At 37.0% G+C, this 17,176-nt stretch overlaps 1 protein-coding gene across 4 annotated transcripts in view; it reads left to right on the top strand.

Moving 5' to 3' along the window:
• The window catches only part of TAF2 (TATA-box binding protein associated factor 2), an 83,500-nt gene that overhangs the window by 1,386 nt on the left and 64,938 nt on the right, over positions 1-17,176 (top strand). For all 4 annotated transcript variants that reach the window (XM_073893154.1, XM_073893153.1, XM_073893152.1 and 1 more), the window contains exon 3: positions 8,428-8,588. In XM_073893154.1, the coding sequence (XP_073749255.1) occupies positions 8,428-8,588 (161 nt within the window). The remainder of the gene's footprint in view (positions 1-8,427; positions 8,589-17,176) is intronic.

Here is a 17,176-nt window from a genome sequence, read left to right as displayed (position 1 = left end):
ACATTTTATTCTGTTTAATCTGTTGTGGAATATGAAAGTCTGTATTACCAAGCATTTTAGAATTGTGCATGAAACAAGAATAAGCCCATAGTGAAATTTCTTCTGTGAAAAAAGTTAAGGTTAGTACTCTCACTGACTCAGCTTGGCTGCTAAGAGGCCAGTTTTGTTTTCTGATTCTTGGCTGACCTGATTTAGGAGCACTGCTTTGTAAAGGTTTAGGTAAGGTGTTTAAAATCTTGTAAACACCACCCCTTTCCTTTGAGGTGTATGGATTGCATATATAATCCATTCTGGGGCAGTCCTTGGCTGCCTAAGTACTTAATTTGGGGGGACCTGTATTAAAGAGACAAATCTTAGTGAGCTATCTTTGTTTTTTGTTTTTTGTTTTTTGTGGGGGGGGGTAATGGCTTGAACTTCCCTCTGGAAATGTTACCCCTGTATGTGTATGTTTACTCAAGATGAGCTGTACAGTTAAATAAAAAAGTAACCTATTATAGGAATCTTAGAATCCTTAAAGGTTCACTAAGTCCTATCTCCTTATTTAAGGAATTTCTCTATCAATATTCCCTGCCTGTGGTTACGGCTGACCCTTGAACAATGTAGGGGTTAGGGACCCCGACTCCCTGCACAGTCAAAAATATGGGTATAACTTTTGACTTGCCAAAAACTTAATTGCTAAGAGCCCACTGTTGACCAGAAGCGTTACCAGTAACATGAACAGTTGATTAACGCATATTTTGTGTGTTTATTATATACTGTATTCTTGTAATAAAGGAAGGTAGGGAAAGAACGTGTTATTAAGAAAATCATAAGGAAGAAAAAATACATTTACATTACTGCCCTGTATTAGGAAAAAATCCACATATAAGTGGGCCTGTGCAGTTCAAACCTGTGTTGTTCAAGGGTCAGCTTTATTTACCTTGTCCTTCATGGAAGGATACTTTAGGTGTGTTGTGTTGTAGTAATTAGGTAGGGAAGATAGGAGAATTAGGGAGTTTAGTTAAGAAGTTACTGTAATAATCTTGTGGAGAAATGATGAAGCCCTGAAAGAAAATAACAGTAATGAAAGTGGTATAGAAATAGAGTTGACGTGATTGAATTATAGTGAATGCTTATTGAGTACATTCTATGTATGAGACTTTTCTAAGGTTTTATGTGTGTGACCTCACTTAATCACAAAAACCCCATGAAGTAGACATATTTTAATCCTCATTTTTAAAATTAAAGCAGCTGAAAAACTGGAGAGTAACTTTCTTCAGGGCATAAAGTTAGAAAGTGACGGAGCCATTTTTTTAATCAAGGATGACCTAAGAGTCACCTGCAGCTTCTTTCTGTCTGTTGTTCCCCCTCTCCACCTCCTCTGCACCTGCCGAAATAATAGATGGGAAGGAACTGAGATGACTCTTACTAAGAATGTTAGGAAGGAGTTGTGAATGATTTGGGGGTTTCCCACTGGAAAAATTGGTTGGATGGTGAATGGAGTAGGGTCCTGAAGGAAATAAGCAGCATATTCATACAGGTTAATTGAGGGAAAGTTGTAAAAGGACTATTTAGAACAAACAGCTTTAAGAGAAACCAAGAGATGGTGGGGCACGCTAGGTTGGCAACAAGGAACAGTTAACATTTCTAAACCTGAAAGAATAAAGGAAGTGGTTACTAGGGTATAATAGACTATAGTAGCTGTGGGAAAGAGTCACCTTATAGGAGGTGTGGACTTTGGTGGAAAAATGAAGCTACTGCCTCCCTCAGCTGGGCAGCAAGGAACCTGGAAGGATAGATGTAATGAGCCCACTTTTCCTTCCGCTCTTCCAATTTTCTCCTCATGCTTCCCATTTGACCACCCCAGCTGGAAGCTACAGGACTAGTGGCCAGTTAATATAACTCCTGGGGTATAGAATGGAGAATGGATTAGGAGGGGCAAAAGGAGAATATCTAGAATAGTCTACCCATTTGCCCCCAAACCATTCTTTCTTGTTTTTTGTTGAGATGAGAAGCTACACAGGGAACTGAATGAAGTCTTACCTACTATTGCAGAGGTTGGCAAGGGCTGACTACCTATTTTTGTAACAAGTTTTATTGCAGTACAGCCACACCTACTTATTTATATATTGTCTAAAGTGTTTTGGAGCTACAGTGGCAGAGTGACCGAGGCTGTGAGCACCACAAAGCCTATTTACTGCCTGACCCTTTAGGAAGCTTGCCAGTCCCTCACCTCATGAGCTCATGTGAGGATACGACAGCTCAGCTCTACTCGCACCTGAAGTATTAGCTACCACCACTATCTTTCATCCAAAGTAGTGGCAAGAAAATTGGGTAAGAGAATGTGAAACTTAATTGCTACAGCCCCTGCTTTCTTCAGCTGGTGTCAAGGCCAGAGTTGATAAACACAGCTTCCTTATTCTTCCGCCCATTCCATTTTTCCTTTTTCTTCTGCTGATGTTTCTCTTGGGTCTGAGCTAGACTTTCATTCCTGTAGGATCTGCATCCTTTCTTGTCCTTTATCGGGTTGTTGCACTTTTCCATTGATTAGGACTGTTGGTCAAGGGAGCCCTAAGAGGCATCCTGTGAATCCCCCTGGACTGCAGATAGAATTGTTGTCCGTTCTGTGTAGCAGAACCTGAGTTTCTGTTTGATAATTGGGATTAGCCATTCCAATCAGTATAGTGACCTCTTTCTCTGCCTGATGATTTAGTGGCATGAGGAACCCAAAGTGGTCAAGGGACAGTCTCAGCTTCCAGTGTAATGGAACCATGACTATGTGCCTGGTGGATGCATTTTTCTACTGGCCAAACATACTGAACCCAAGGTTAAAAAGACAGCAAAAATTCCTTCAGTGTGTTTTTTGACATAATAGAACAGTCACTCCAACTTTTACCTTTTGGTTTGCAGATCTGTTTTGGCTATGGAAAGATGACCCTATATATTATCCACTAGTTAAAATAGCATCCTCTTAGAGGTCTCTCAACTGATGCAGTAACTGAGCCTTCAGCAGTTGATCTTGCCAGCGCTTTTGGATGTTGGGCACAAGATAAAACCAGTAAATTTTGTGTGTAAGAGCCCATCACGACACTTCGCTGTATGATTAGTTAGAGGCATGTATGAGATACTACAATGTTATATAAGGTTTTCTATAAGTATGTTGTGGTTTGGGAGGGAAAAGCTAGAATATGTCTGCTCTTATAAGGACAGATATGTTCTTGATGTGAGCTGTCTCATGCTTATTCTCCTACCAAGGAGACTGACTGGTCCTTCTAGTACCATATTGGATGCTTAGTATGATCCTTTGCTATTGGTAGTGGGCACTCAGCAGTGGTGGCAGCCAGATCAGATCATCCTTGGTGCTCTGGGGGTCAGGGGAAGACCATGTTATTGGGCTCATGCATAGCCTCTATTCTGCCACTATGACTATTTTGTATATTGGGTAGGGTGACTAGGGAAAGAGTCTGCAAATCTACTTCATCTTGCCAGTTGGTTTTGGGGGGTCCTTTCTGTTGTGGATGCCCTCTGATGTTCATTTATGTGATAACGATATGGATATTTTCACATTGTACCTGTTCTGAGAAATCCATCCATACACTTCTACCATCTTCCTGTTTTCACTCTTTTAAGTTTGTTCTTACCAAGGTCCTAACCAACCCATTAGCAATTGCCCATGGATCAGTGTAGTTGTATACTTGAGGACATCTCTACCTCTACAAAGAGTGTATAGCCAGATGTATTTCCCAACATTCTGCCAGCTGTAGAACTTTCTTCCACTCTCTTCCAGGGCCACACTTCAGTGGCATTCTAATGGCAGTTCCTATCCACTTCTGGCTGGTGGTAGCATCCTTTGTGCTTACTCCTAAGTCGGGCTTGTGCTTTGTCCTGTTAGCTGAGCATAGAAACTCTCCATGAGACCATAGGTATAGATTGAGGGAGAGGTAGAGAAGCAGTGCAAGGAAGTCTTACTGGATTCTGAGCACCTGCTCATGCTGTTGCCTGTACTTTATGAACCTGCTTGGGCCTGGCTCAGATATGTTGTCTCCATTTAAAAGTGGAAAACTGCTGCACGTGCCCAGTTTTATTTTTCAGAGCTTTATATCCATAACATCATGGTCATTTCAGGTAACAGTCTTTGGGAGTCCCATTGTCATGTACTGAGTTTCTACTGAAGGGTCCAGTAGCAAACCAGTAGTTGCTCTGCAAATGGAATATAGTTGGTGATAGAAGAGTTTGTGGCCTTCCTCTCAAACCTCAGGAATTTGCACTGTCATTCTATTGGGAAAAGCCACAGTCTGGAGAGCACCTTCTGTCTGCCATGGACATTTCCAGTGCTATTGGATCTGCTGAGTCAGAAGGTCCAAGTGTCAGGGCAGCTTGAACCACAGCCTGGACCTGTTGAGAACTTCTTCTTGGTCTGGACCTCTCTCAAAGCTGATAACTTAATAGGTTGCATATATACAAAATAGATGTATATGTTGCCTCCAGGATTCAAAGAAGCCCACCAAGTTTTGTGTCCCTTCCTCCTTCCCCTCCCCACTTTGGTGGGAAGTACAAAATGAAGCAACTTATCTTTCATTTGAAAGGAGTATTTCCATATGCCTCAGAATACTGGAACCTTAGAAGCTTTATTAATGTGATAGGCCCCTGAACTTTGATGCAGTTTAACCTGCATCCTCTGCCATCCATATGTTTTTTGTTAAAGCATTTGGAGAACTTGCTCTTCCCTTCTCACCAGGTCCAGTTAGCATAATGCAGTCAATATAATATACTAGTGTAATTCTTTATGGGCTATCTTGGAATCAAGAGACTTTTGGACTATGTTTTGATTGAGCAGGAGAATTGGTATAGCTTTTAGTTATTAGGTGACAGTGAAGGGGTTCTGCTGTTTGAAGGAAACCTGTGTCTGATATTTTTTTTTTTTTTCTGATAAGAATTGGGGAAAAGCGTTTGCTTGATAATTAGTTTCAATACTAGTTACCAAGAGCTATGATGATTTTCTGCAATAAAAATATATCTGAAACTGGTTGTGATTGGCAGGTCTGTGATAATTCACCATCATGCTCTAAAACCTACTCGATTTTTGTATTGGCCAAATAATTGAGTTAAATGAGGATGTAGTAGACATCTTTCAAATATTTGATGGCATGAATCTCTGCAGTTCCCCAAGGGATGTTTACTTGCTTTGATTTGCTATCTTAGCCCTTCCATAATATTCCTCACTGCGCTGGTTAGAGAGCAAGTATGGGGATTTGTCAATTACTGAAATACATACTATGTGTTCTGGGACTGGGGAAATAAGCATGAGTCCTACTCTGAAATAGCCTTGGCCGGGGTACCCCTTTTAGTACTTGACTTCCAAAGACTTCCAGTATGACTAGTAGACTGGTAAGGTTTTGGGACTCCAGGAATTGTCATTTCACAGTCTAGATATGATACATCCAGGAAGAGGGCAAAAATTAGTTCATTTGAGTGTGACATAGATCTCAAGATTTTAAGGAACGATATGTGAGACTTGTACATGTTTGTAGGCACAGGAAAAAATCCTGTAGGGAGGAGGCATTGTAATTATAGGAGAGGGTAGTTAACAGAGCGGAATTTTTGAGGCTACTATAGAGTATGGTCTCCAGTGGACCAGTGGAAAAATCACTCTTAAACAGTAGGGAAGGATAGTTACATGCAGCAGGAGGGCAAGAGAATTGGTAGTTGGCAGAAGAGTGGTTGAATTTAAGGATCTTGAGTAAATGGAGAAGAAGGATTGTGTAAGAAACTGAAGGGATAGGAGGACTTCATGTGGTTGAACAGGAAGACTGGGGGAGAAATAGCAAGAGGGGCAGAAGGATAAGCGTCGTGGGCACTCAAGTTTAAAGTGTCAGCAGGGGCGTAATTATGAGCAGTGATGATGCATCTTTTGGAGTGTGGTCTTGATTGCTGTCCTGTAATAGAAGTGAGGATTATAGGAATTAAGGTCAAGGAACTTGGAAGCAGTGTTACTGCATGGGTCAGATATATCTACATTCACATCACTTAGAGTGATGGCAGAGATTAGAAATGGAGAGTAAGAGCCTTCAATGAATGTTGAGGAATTTGGGAGATACGAATGAAGAGGAGTAGAGGGTAGTGGACCTGTATGGCATAAACATATGGGAAAAGAAGTATAAAAACATGATATAAAAACATAACAAAAACATGTCTTAGGCATTTATTAGATGTCCACTATGATTTTAAGTGCTTTCCGTGTATTAAATTGCTCACTTGTCAGACCACCAAAAGGTAGGTAGTGTCATTCCTGTTTTACAGACGAGGAGAAGACAGCTAGAGTAACTAACTCATTAAGTTAAGTGGTAGAGCTTGGATTTGAATGCAGGCAGTTTACCTCCAGAAAACATACATTTAACGATGACATTATACTGCCCTTGCTCTTATAGCATATGCTGTATAAAATCCTACAAGTGGTCTAGAGTAGCATTTGAAACTAGGAAGTCTCCTTGTTTTCCCCACCCATAATTTATAGTGAATGAAAGAATAAGTAACTTCTTGTCCAAGGGATTTCAAGAGACATTTTATCTAAAGCTAGAAGATAGAGAAGGAGTTTTTGAAAAAGTTGAAGGGCACAAGAGAGATTATTTAGAACAGGATAGGAGGATGGTCACCTGTGAGGTGTTTGGGAGGGAACAAGGAGCAAGAAGGAGAAGAGACTAAGTGAGAGCTTAGGTGACCAGGAGGACTTGCAATAATGCCAGTGGTCAAAGATGACAGGGATTGGAGGCTTGTGGAAGTTAATGGATCCGAATGTTGCAGGCAAATACAGGTTAGGGCTCTAGGTGGTGTCAGAGACCTGATGATACAAGGAGACTGGGCTTTCTCTATCTTCATGAAATACACTCCATTCACTGTTCTCTCATTTTTAACCTTGGTCTAGAAAGCCAAATCCTGTTCTTGTGTCTCAACCATGTAGCTAACTATTGACTTAAAGCACTTTCCATAATCTATTATAGTTCACTTTTGCTGTTGTCTTGATTCTGCTTGCTGTCTTTGAGCTGATCCAAGCTTGTTTATATAGATTGGTCATTGGACTGCTGATAGGCTAAGTAAGAGAATTTTGGTCTTTTCCCCACCAATTGCTAATAGTTTACATCTTACACCCTTAAACACAGCTTTCATATACAGTATTTTGGCTTCTGCCCTTTCTGTTTTCATTTGCTACCACATAGATCTGTGAAGATAGTATAATTTAAGAATGTATGGCTCTCTTCATATTTGGGAATTAGAGGGAACAGGGCTGCAGAATCTCTAGACTTTTGAGCAGTTGTGCTGAATGTTATAAAAAATTTCGGGGCGCCTGGGTGGCTCAGTCGGTTAAGCGGCTGCCTTCGGCTCAGGTCATGATCCTGGGGTCCTGGGATCAAGCCCCGCGTCAGGCTCCCTGTTCAGCAGAGAGCCTGCTTCTCCCTCTCTGCCTGCCTCTCTGCTTACTTGTGCTCTCTATCTCTCTGTCAAATAAATAAAATAAAATCTTAAAAAAAAAAAAAAAATTTCTTGTGTATTTAAAACCTTGTACGAGAAACATAGCACAGTAGGACTCCATTGGAATCATTTAGATGTGGGTTTGAATGTCAGTACTCCACTTACTAATTACATGATTTTCTTAACTTTGTTAACTTATCTGTGAAAAGTATAAAATAGTATTTTTTTTCAGTTGTTAGTGGGATTAGAGAGAATATAGGAAAGTATCTAGTGTAATAGCTGGCATATAGTAGTGCTCACTAAATAGTAGCCATTATAATTGTTATTTTAGCCCTCTATGTTGCTGCCTCATTTCATCTTAGCTGTTCCCATTGCAGCTTCTGAAATTTTCCTGTTCACTTTGCAGCCCCTGAAATGCTACTGTTTCATGCCCTCCTATATTTCACATTTTGAGTACATCAGTTTTTTTACCCATGGTAGTAAAGTCACTGGACATAGATGCCATGTTCCAGTGGCCAATCTTCCTCATTTGATTCCCATTTTGGAGGGCCATATTCTTTCACTCACCAACCTGGTTTTGATTCTCTTTCTGCTCTGTCATTTTTTTTGTTTTTTCTTCCCTGTTTGAGTTCCAGTCTGTCTGGAAATTCTTGAATTTGAGAGTAGTGAGTTCTTTTACTTTTCTTCTAGAAGAAGGTCTAATTTTCATTGATAGTGTGATAGTGAACATGAATCACCAAGAAGATAAAGTATTTATAATTCACACCTGTTCATTCTTTAGAACAATAATGTTTGAAATGAAGATACTTGGAGAGCTTTTGTATGTATGTAGCTATTTGAGATTCTCTCTGAAGTGTAGTATAAATAGTAGAAATAAAAGTATAAGTAAGTATAAGTAGTAGAAATAAAAAATATATTCTAAAACCTATCAATCTTAATTATAATGAAGTTATTCTTTATATTTTTCTTTATTTTTTGCAGGGATTCGTGGAACTGACTGTATTTCCCACAGTTGCAAATTTGAATAGAATCAAGTTGAACAGCAAACAGTGTAGAATATACCGAGTAAGGATAAACGATTTAGAAGCTGCTTTTATTTATAATGACCCAACCTTGGAAGTCTGTCACAATGAATCAAAACAGTAAGTTTTGTACTTTAAAAGTTGATATTTCTAACAGCTATATTTTCCCCATATTATTGGATTAATTTTTTCAACAGATTTTTCTTAGATTATTATTAGACTCTGAATCCCAGTTTTTTCCTAATTATAATTTCTCTTTTACCACTCTGCACATTTGGTTCAAGAAATTTTACTGCCCAACATAGTAAGTTACTCAGTTTTCCTTTCTTCAAACTAGCTTTAAAGAAATATCTGAGAATTCTAAATAAATTTTAACCATTTTCCTACTTTTAATGTTTTTTAAAAAATACTTCGTAAATATTAAATGTAATCTTAGTAGGTTAGGTGGTTGCTATAATCCTTATACCAGAGACTACTTTACTTTAGACTGTTTTAGGGCATCTCATAAAAATACTGTGTTTTAAATACCCCTTTCCTTCACTTTAAATAAATACTGCATCTACTGAGGTTACTTCTGTTTTTTTTATCAGTTAAACATGTTGTGATCAGTTTTGTGTTTTACTTTTTTCATTTAGTACTTTGTCTCCACTTTTCCACATATGATACGCTTCACTTTGTTATTTTTATGGTCAGGTAATATTCCAATTACTCAGTATTCTATAGTTCACATGTTGTTTTCCAGTTGTTTGGCATTTGTATAATTTCCAGCTTTTGAGATCATAAGTAATGTTGAGTGAATATTTTGGCACAGATTAGTTTATTTTCCTTTGAATTATTTCCTTAGGCAAATAGGATTACTTACTGTTTTTAAGGCACTTAGTGCTTTACTTCATTGTGCCCAGTAACATTTGTGTTAATTTAAGTACTGTCAGCTACATTTGAGGGCACTTGTTTTTTCAGAGTTTAGATAGCATTGGATTGTATCATGATTCTCTCTTTTGGGGTAGGGTGCCAAAGTTTCATTATAACTCTTTTTTAGTCAAGATGGTATTTTAACTCCTCTCAATGTATAACATTGCCTTAAGGCAACAATTCTTAAAGTGTGATTTCCAGACAAGCAGCATTTGCATCACCTGGAAACTTGTTAGAAAAAAAATAAGATAATAACAGAGAGGAAGGCAAACCATCAAAGACTCTTAACAATAGGGAACAAACTGAGGGTTGCTGGAGGGGAGGTGGTGGGGGGATGGGGTAAGTGGGTGATGGGTATTAAAGAGGGCACTTGATGTAGTGAGCACTGGGTGTTATATGCAAGTGATGAATCACTAAATTCTCCTGAAACTAATACTATACTATATGCTAACTATAATTTAAATAAAATCATTGAAAGAAAAAAAAAGAGAAATGCAGATTACCATGAATTGGCTTAGATCTCCCGAATCAGAAACTGGGGATATAGTCCTGCAGTTTGTGTTTTAACTAGTGTGCCAGGTGATTCTGACCGAGGCTAACGCCTAAGAACCAGTGCCTTAAGAAAGGGTTGAGAAAGTAGGCTTCTCTTTAGACATATTTTTGGTTCCAATTATCATTGGTTCAGAATCTTTCCAACTCAGGGAAGAGGAAAGGAAATGCTGTTGGAAGAATTCAGGGAATCTCTGAATTGCTTCTGTAACTTCGCATTTCACAAAGATGAGTAGTTGTTGAAATTACATTGCTTTTTCAGCCATGCTTGTAGAACTCATATAAAAACACTTATTACAAAATCGTTTGCATCCTCTTTCCCCCAGAAAAAAAAAAAAAAAAGACCTGCCTTTGGAGTAGTAAATATACCCCACTAATGAAAGGAAAAGGCACCCGTAAAAGAGCAGGTAGAGAAGCCATTGCCTTCCTAGAGTCCAGAATAGCTATCCAGTTGACGCTAGAACTCTGCATTTGATGACAGGGTAAGAAGCCTCTCCATCTGCCAGTTGTTCACACATCTGCTTTACCTGTTGTTGCTGCTCAGGTCTCAGAGACTATAATCAGTGACAGTGCAATGACAGAAACAGTGGACTCCACAGCTGCTGAGGAAGCAAGCTTTACTTTTGCCATGTTTGTTTTGAGGTGATCCTAGCCCCTAAAATTTTTCTCTAGTGATAGGGAGGATGCTTTATCACTTAGAGCATTATAAAGGAAGAAAAGGAAGTTATAAAGGGGAATCTTTTCAAAGATTAGTTCAGAAAATTGGGAAAGATAGAATATACTTTAATCTTTTCAGTCAGAACCGGAACTCTGTTAGCCATGGTCACTTAGCAAATACTTGTTCACTACCCCTGCTTTTCTGCCAAGCACTAGAATCTTGATTACTTTTTAAGAGACAGGACATTACTTATTTTTTGCTGTTTTTTATTTGATTTCTTTAAAAAAGGATTTGAGATTGATTTTAGAATTTTATTAGACAACAGTTTTAAAAAGTAGCTAATGAAATTACAATGAAGAGTGAAAAAGCATAGGATAGTGGGCACACACCATTAAGTTATGGCACAGTTACCTATGGGAGAACTGTAGATTTGGGTTTGGTATTTCTGTTTGCCATACCAAAGAGGGAAACACTATTGTTTATATGATTGATAAGACACAAGATAGAAGTATACCAGTTATTCAGAAGAAATATTGCTTTCCTTAGAAGTTAGATGTGGAAAATATCTCTTCCGAATGACATTATTTTTAGAGAACTTTGGGAAAGCAGGTAGTTAAGGTCTTTAGTGTGATCCCTGGATACTTCTGTTACCTTTGTTTCTAAAGTAACTTTCTTTCATAAACCAATAAAATTTACACAAAAGCTGAAACAGAAATTAAGTATAGCAGTTTTGAGATTGAAAATTAAATTCTGTGATAAAATTTGATCTTTAATACATACAAGAATGCCCTAACATTCAAGGAAGTAATATACTACTTCATCACATTTTCTTATTTGTTTTAAAGTTAAGATGCCAGGCCCTCCTATTTTTAATGGAAACTGTGTGCTTACCTTGGTTGAGATTCAGTACCTTTGAACTGCAGGGAGAATGTAAGGAAGGGAAACATTTAGATAAAAGACTAAAAGACATTACTACTTCTACCTATTTTACCCAACTGAATGTTAGCTGAGTTATTAAATTACCCGTACTAGCAATTAAAAACCCTGTTTGTTATGTTACATAGATAAGACACATGCTCGCTCGATCTCTCTCGCTCACTCTTTTTTTTTTTTTTGGCTTATTGTCTGCCAGTAAAATAATTACACCACTTTCTCTAAGTATATTTTGTGTTTGAATCTTATATATTGTTGATAAATCATAGTTTGCCCTGTAAGAGTTATGGCTTTTTGGTTCTCTTTTTTTCCTTTTTTTTTTTTTCTATATTTTTCTTTTCTTCGAATAAAATAAATATAGTTTTTGCCAGAGAAGCTGTTTCTGTGGATAGCCTACCAGTGGCTGACATCTCTTTCCTTTGTTTCTTTTCCTTCCCTAGATAGGCTTTGCCACTTTGAGAAGATCTTTTTTATTTTGCTTGAAAAGCTTCAGTGTTCCAGAGTTCCAAGCATCGGTTTAATTCCTGTCTCCTGTGTTCATTTTCACTAAGGAATGGAAGTAGAAATGACCAGTCTTGAGATATAAATGAAGTAGCTGTTTAGTGATTAGAATGATTTTTAGAGTAATTGGGGTTTGATTTTTTTTGAAATTGCTGTTTTTTAATTTTATTTTTTGCTACTTTTTATAAAAAGATTTTTGTGGGTCCTTTTTTTAATACAGACTTCTACTACCTAGAGGTTTTAAATGTTGTTATTTTATTAATATATAGAAGTTGGTGATTCCCTTACTGATTATGGTTAAGTTTTATATTAAGATAGTTTTTTATTTAAGATAGTTTTATATTTTAACTCAGCCACGATGCCTCACTGCTAGTTGTTTAGTAGTATTGCTGGGGATTAAGTTGTGGTTGGAGTAACATTAGAGTTGATTTAGTCAAAATTTCAACAAAAATTTTTTCTATACTATTTCACCTTCTGCTTGAATGCTTCTAGCTCTGGAGAACTCACTATATTTTAAAGCACCCCTTTCATTATTTCTGAATGCTAGAAAGTTCTTTATTACATCAAACTACAGTTTATTTTGCTATAATATTCACAAACTTACCCATTTAAATATTGTTTTATCCTAATTAAATATTGTTTTCCCCTTTCCAGTGTACAGAATCTCAATACTTTAAACCTTTCCTCATCTAAAACTCTTTCCAAATTTGTTACCATTCTCACCCTTTGAATATTCTCTGATTTGGCATTGTTTTTTCTTAAATGTGGTAGCCCTGGAAGTAGATATAGTCCTTCCTATTTGGATTAATTGATAGATGCATAGCAGTAGAGCCATTTTGTCCTTATCTGTTATTCAGTATTTCTATAGCTTGAAATACATTAGCCTTTCACAGATGGCTACTTCGGTTTTGTTTTGATTTTTTCTTCCAAATTTTTAGTTAAATTCTAGTTAGTTAACATACAGTGTAATATTTGTTTCAAGAGTAGAATTTAATGATTCACCACTTGCATGGAACACCCAGTGCTCATCAGAACAAGTGCCCTCCTTACTACCCATCACCCATCTAGCCCATCCCCCATACACCTCCCTCCATCAACCCTTAGTTTGTTCTCTATTGTCAAGCATCTCTTATGGTTTGCTTCCCTCTTTCTCTTTTTTCCCCCTTCCCATATATTCATTTGTTTTGTTTCCTAAGTTCCATATATGAGTGAAATCATATGGTATTTTTCTTTCTCTGACTGACTTATTTTGCTTAGCATAATACACTCTAGTTCTATCCATGTTGTTGCAAATGACAAGATTTTATTCTTTTTCATTGTATATATACACCACATCTCTTTATCCATTCATCATTCAATAGACACTTGGGCTCTTTCCATAATTTGGCTGTTGTTGATCATGCTGCTATAAATATTGGGGTGCATGTACCCCTTCAAATCTAGTAGTGCAGTTGCTGGGTCATAGGGTAGTTCTATTTTTAACTTTTTGAGGCACTTCTATACTGTTTTCCAGAGTGGCTGTACCAGTTTGCATTCCCACCAACAGTGTAAGAGGGTTCCCGTTTCTCCACATCCTCACCAACATTTGTTTCCTATGTTGTTAATTTGGGACAAATGGCTACTTTGAGTAGTTCATTCAAGTTTGACCTTGAGGGAAATCCCCTAGATTTTTTCCATAGAAAAACCTGTTCAGGTACAGTTTTCTCCAAGCAACCTTATTTCACAGTATCCTATCAAATGTAATTTGATTATTTCTAAAAAGTCATCTTTATTGATTTGAGTATTGGTTTCTCTTCCTGATGACTGGCTTCTTTATTTTTTCTGTGTGCAAACTGTCAAAACCAAAGACAAGAGAAACCAAGACATGGATGTAGAGTAACTAGAACTTTCAAACACTGCTAATAGAAATGTAAATTGAGTTTGAATATATGCATACTCTATGATTAATGTAGGTCTTACTCCTAGGTATATGCCCAATAGAAATGTGTTCATATGTTCACCAAAAAATGTGTACAAAAATGTTCACAGCAGCATTTATAATAGTCAAAACTAGAAATTACCCAAAGACTCATCAGTGGTAGAAGGTAGATTGTGGTATGTTCTTACACCTTTGGAATTCTAAACAGTAACAAGAATGAATGACCACCAGCTATATGCTGTAGTATGTCTGGGTGTCACAGACTTAATTGAATAAAAGAAGTCAGACACGAGGGAATGTCTATTAACTTGTTAATCTGTCACATTAGGTGTCAGAATAACGGGTAACCGTTGGTGATGGAAGTGGGGCTTGCTTAGTTATTACAGGAGGGCTTCTGAGAGGCTGGTAAAGTTCTGTTCTTTCTGTGCATGCTGGCTGCTTTTGTTCTGTGAAAATTTGTTGAGCTGTATATTTAGAGTATATATACTTTTATGATGTGCATTGCACTTCCATGATTTTTTTTTAAAATAGAGAAAAAGTTTGCAAATAATTGAATCTTAAGTTTTGCAAAATCTGCACCTGTAGGTTTAAGAAGTCTATGTTATTGACAAAGAATTACCAGATTCTCTTAATATGAATGTTTATAATAGGTTCTTGGAGAAAATTCTTTTGATTACCTTAATTTACTAGTTTTTCAGTATCTCCTACAACATTACTTGTCTCTTTAAGCTTTGTTTCCTTGAGGAGGGGATAGGGATTGGGAACTGGAGGTTGGGGATGGTGGTGGTTACAGGGCAAAGACATATTAATATTTTGCAGTCACTATTATTCTGAAAATTGAAAACACTTATTATAATCTTGGCTTGTGATTTTTGGCTTTAATGAGGTTATTATGAAAAGAAACATATTTGATTCATATTATGAAAAGAAACACTGAAATCTAAACCATGAGAAGATTGTTCCTCATAACTGACTTTCCAATAGATTCCACTTAAAATGACTCACCATTTTATTTGGACCACTTTACCTTTTCTCAGGAAATGAGATTAAGTGAGATTAAGTTTTTCCCATAAAAAAACTGAGTGGTCTAATATGTAATGTTTAAATTTGGCTTTTAATGTAATTGTTTTTTATTTTTGAATTTCACAGATAACTGGGGGGAAATTACAGGTTTCTTCAACTATCTTTCGTATTTCATGTTTTTGAAATTTTATTGAAAAGAAATTGCAATCTCTAGATATACAAAGTTGCCTTTAAAATTAGATGGTATGTTAACTAAGTGCTGGCAAGAATGTGAAGCAACTGGCACTTTTATATATTGTTGGTGGGAATGTGGAATGGTATAGCCATTCTGGAAAACAGTTTGACATATTCTTACAAAGCTAAACATATTTTACCATCTGACTCAGCAGTCCCACTCTTGGGTATTTGTACTACAAAAATGAAAATTAAATTCACATGAAAAACAATATACAGTTGTTCATAGCCGTTTTATTTGTGATAGCTAAAAGCTGGAAACAACCCACATGTTCTTCAGTGGCTGAATGAATAAACAATAAATAATCTGTGGTCCAGTCTATACTGTGAAATACTATTCAATGTAGAAAGGAACAAACTGTTGATACATGTAATGCCTGAGGTGAATTTCAGAGACATACTGAGTGAGACAAGCCAGCCTCACAAGGTTGCTTTCTGTATGACTCCCATTTATTTGACACAAGGCATAGCACAAGGTACTCTTCGGGATGATGGACCTGTTCTATATCCTGATTGTGGTAGTGGTTACAAATGTGTAAGAATTTACAGAACTATATGCCAAAGGAAAAAATGTTGCTTTTGTTATATTTAAAAAAAAAAATGGATGGTATGTGAAAACACAGATTTATTCATTTTAGTGTGATCCTATAGTTTTTACACATTTTCCATATTTATCTGACAGGAAGAAATAGTTAAAATTATTATTATTATTTTTTAAGATTTTATTTATTTGTCAGAGAGGGCGAGCAAGTGCACAAGCCGGGGAGCAGGAGAGGGAGAAGCAGGCTCCCCACTGAGCAGGGAGCCTGATGCAGTACTTGATCCCAGGAACTTGGGATCATGACCTGAGCCAAAGGCAGACGCTTAACTAACTGAGCCACCAGGTGTCCCGAAATATTTAAAATTATTGAGAAGTCTGTTTAAGTGCTTCCAGAAGGTCACGTTGTGTAGTGGTTAAAAGTTATAGTTAATACATCCTTCCTAGTTAGTAGAGAGATGGAAATGGGAGAGGGATGGCCTCTGTCAGGTTCAGAGTGTATAACTTTAATGTTTTCTTTAATGGCTTTTCCCATTTTATTTTTCCTATAATCACTCTGTACAGTATATGAATTTTGTCTTTTAACTAGTTAAAATTTTTTTAGCTAGTGAAATGTAACTAACTTTGTGGATTCATCTAGTGGCAGGATGATAAACCTAAAGGTGCACAACAAGAATATGGCTCATGAGGTTGTCTTTCATCTCATTTTCTTGTTATATCATTCCTTGTCTTTTTTCTTTTATCCATTTTGTCCGTATTCCTTTAACTGATTTCAGTGAGGAAATGTAATATGTGTATGATGGTCCCCAACTTAGGACGGTTTGACTTAGCGGTTTTTCAACTTTATGATAGCGCAAAGGTGGTGATAAGTAGAAACCATACTTTGAATTTTGATTACTTTCCTGGGTTAGCAATATGTGGTACCTATGTGGAGCTGTGCGGTGAGCCGCAGCTCCCAATCAGACATGTGATCATGAGGCTAAACAATCTATATACTTAGAACCATTCTGTATCCATACAGCCATTCTGTTTTTCACTTTTGGTATAGTACTCAATAAATTACCTGAGATGCTCAACACTTTATTATAAGATAGGCTTTGTGTTAGATGATTTTGCCCAATGGTAGGCTACTGAAAGTGTACTGAATGCATTTATGGTAGGCTAGGCTAAGCTCTGATATTTTGGTACATTAGGTATATTAAATGCATTTCAACTTAGAATATTTTCAATTTATGGTAGGTTTATTGGGACATAACCCTATTGTAAATGGAAGGAGATCTGTGTGTGTGTGTGTGTGTGTGTGTGTGTGTGTGTGTGTATTTATATATATATGTGTGTGTGTGTGTGTGAGAGTGTATTTAGTGAATTACACACATATATATTATTTTTAGTGAAATAAAATTAGAAAATTGGATAGGAACAATGTTTTAACATTTCCATAA

The sequence above is a fragment of the Callorhinus ursinus genome, unplaced genomic scaffold, assembly GCF_003265705.2.
Source record: "Callorhinus ursinus isolate GAN/ISIS: 27379988/994484 unplaced genomic scaffold, GSC_fseal_2.0 scaffold5, whole genome shotgun sequence".
Taxonomy (NCBI): Eukaryota; Metazoa; Chordata; class Mammalia; order Carnivora; family Otariidae; genus Callorhinus; species Callorhinus ursinus.
Note: the sequence above shows the minus strand (reverse complement) of the source record. Positions and strands in the feature narration are given on the sequence as shown.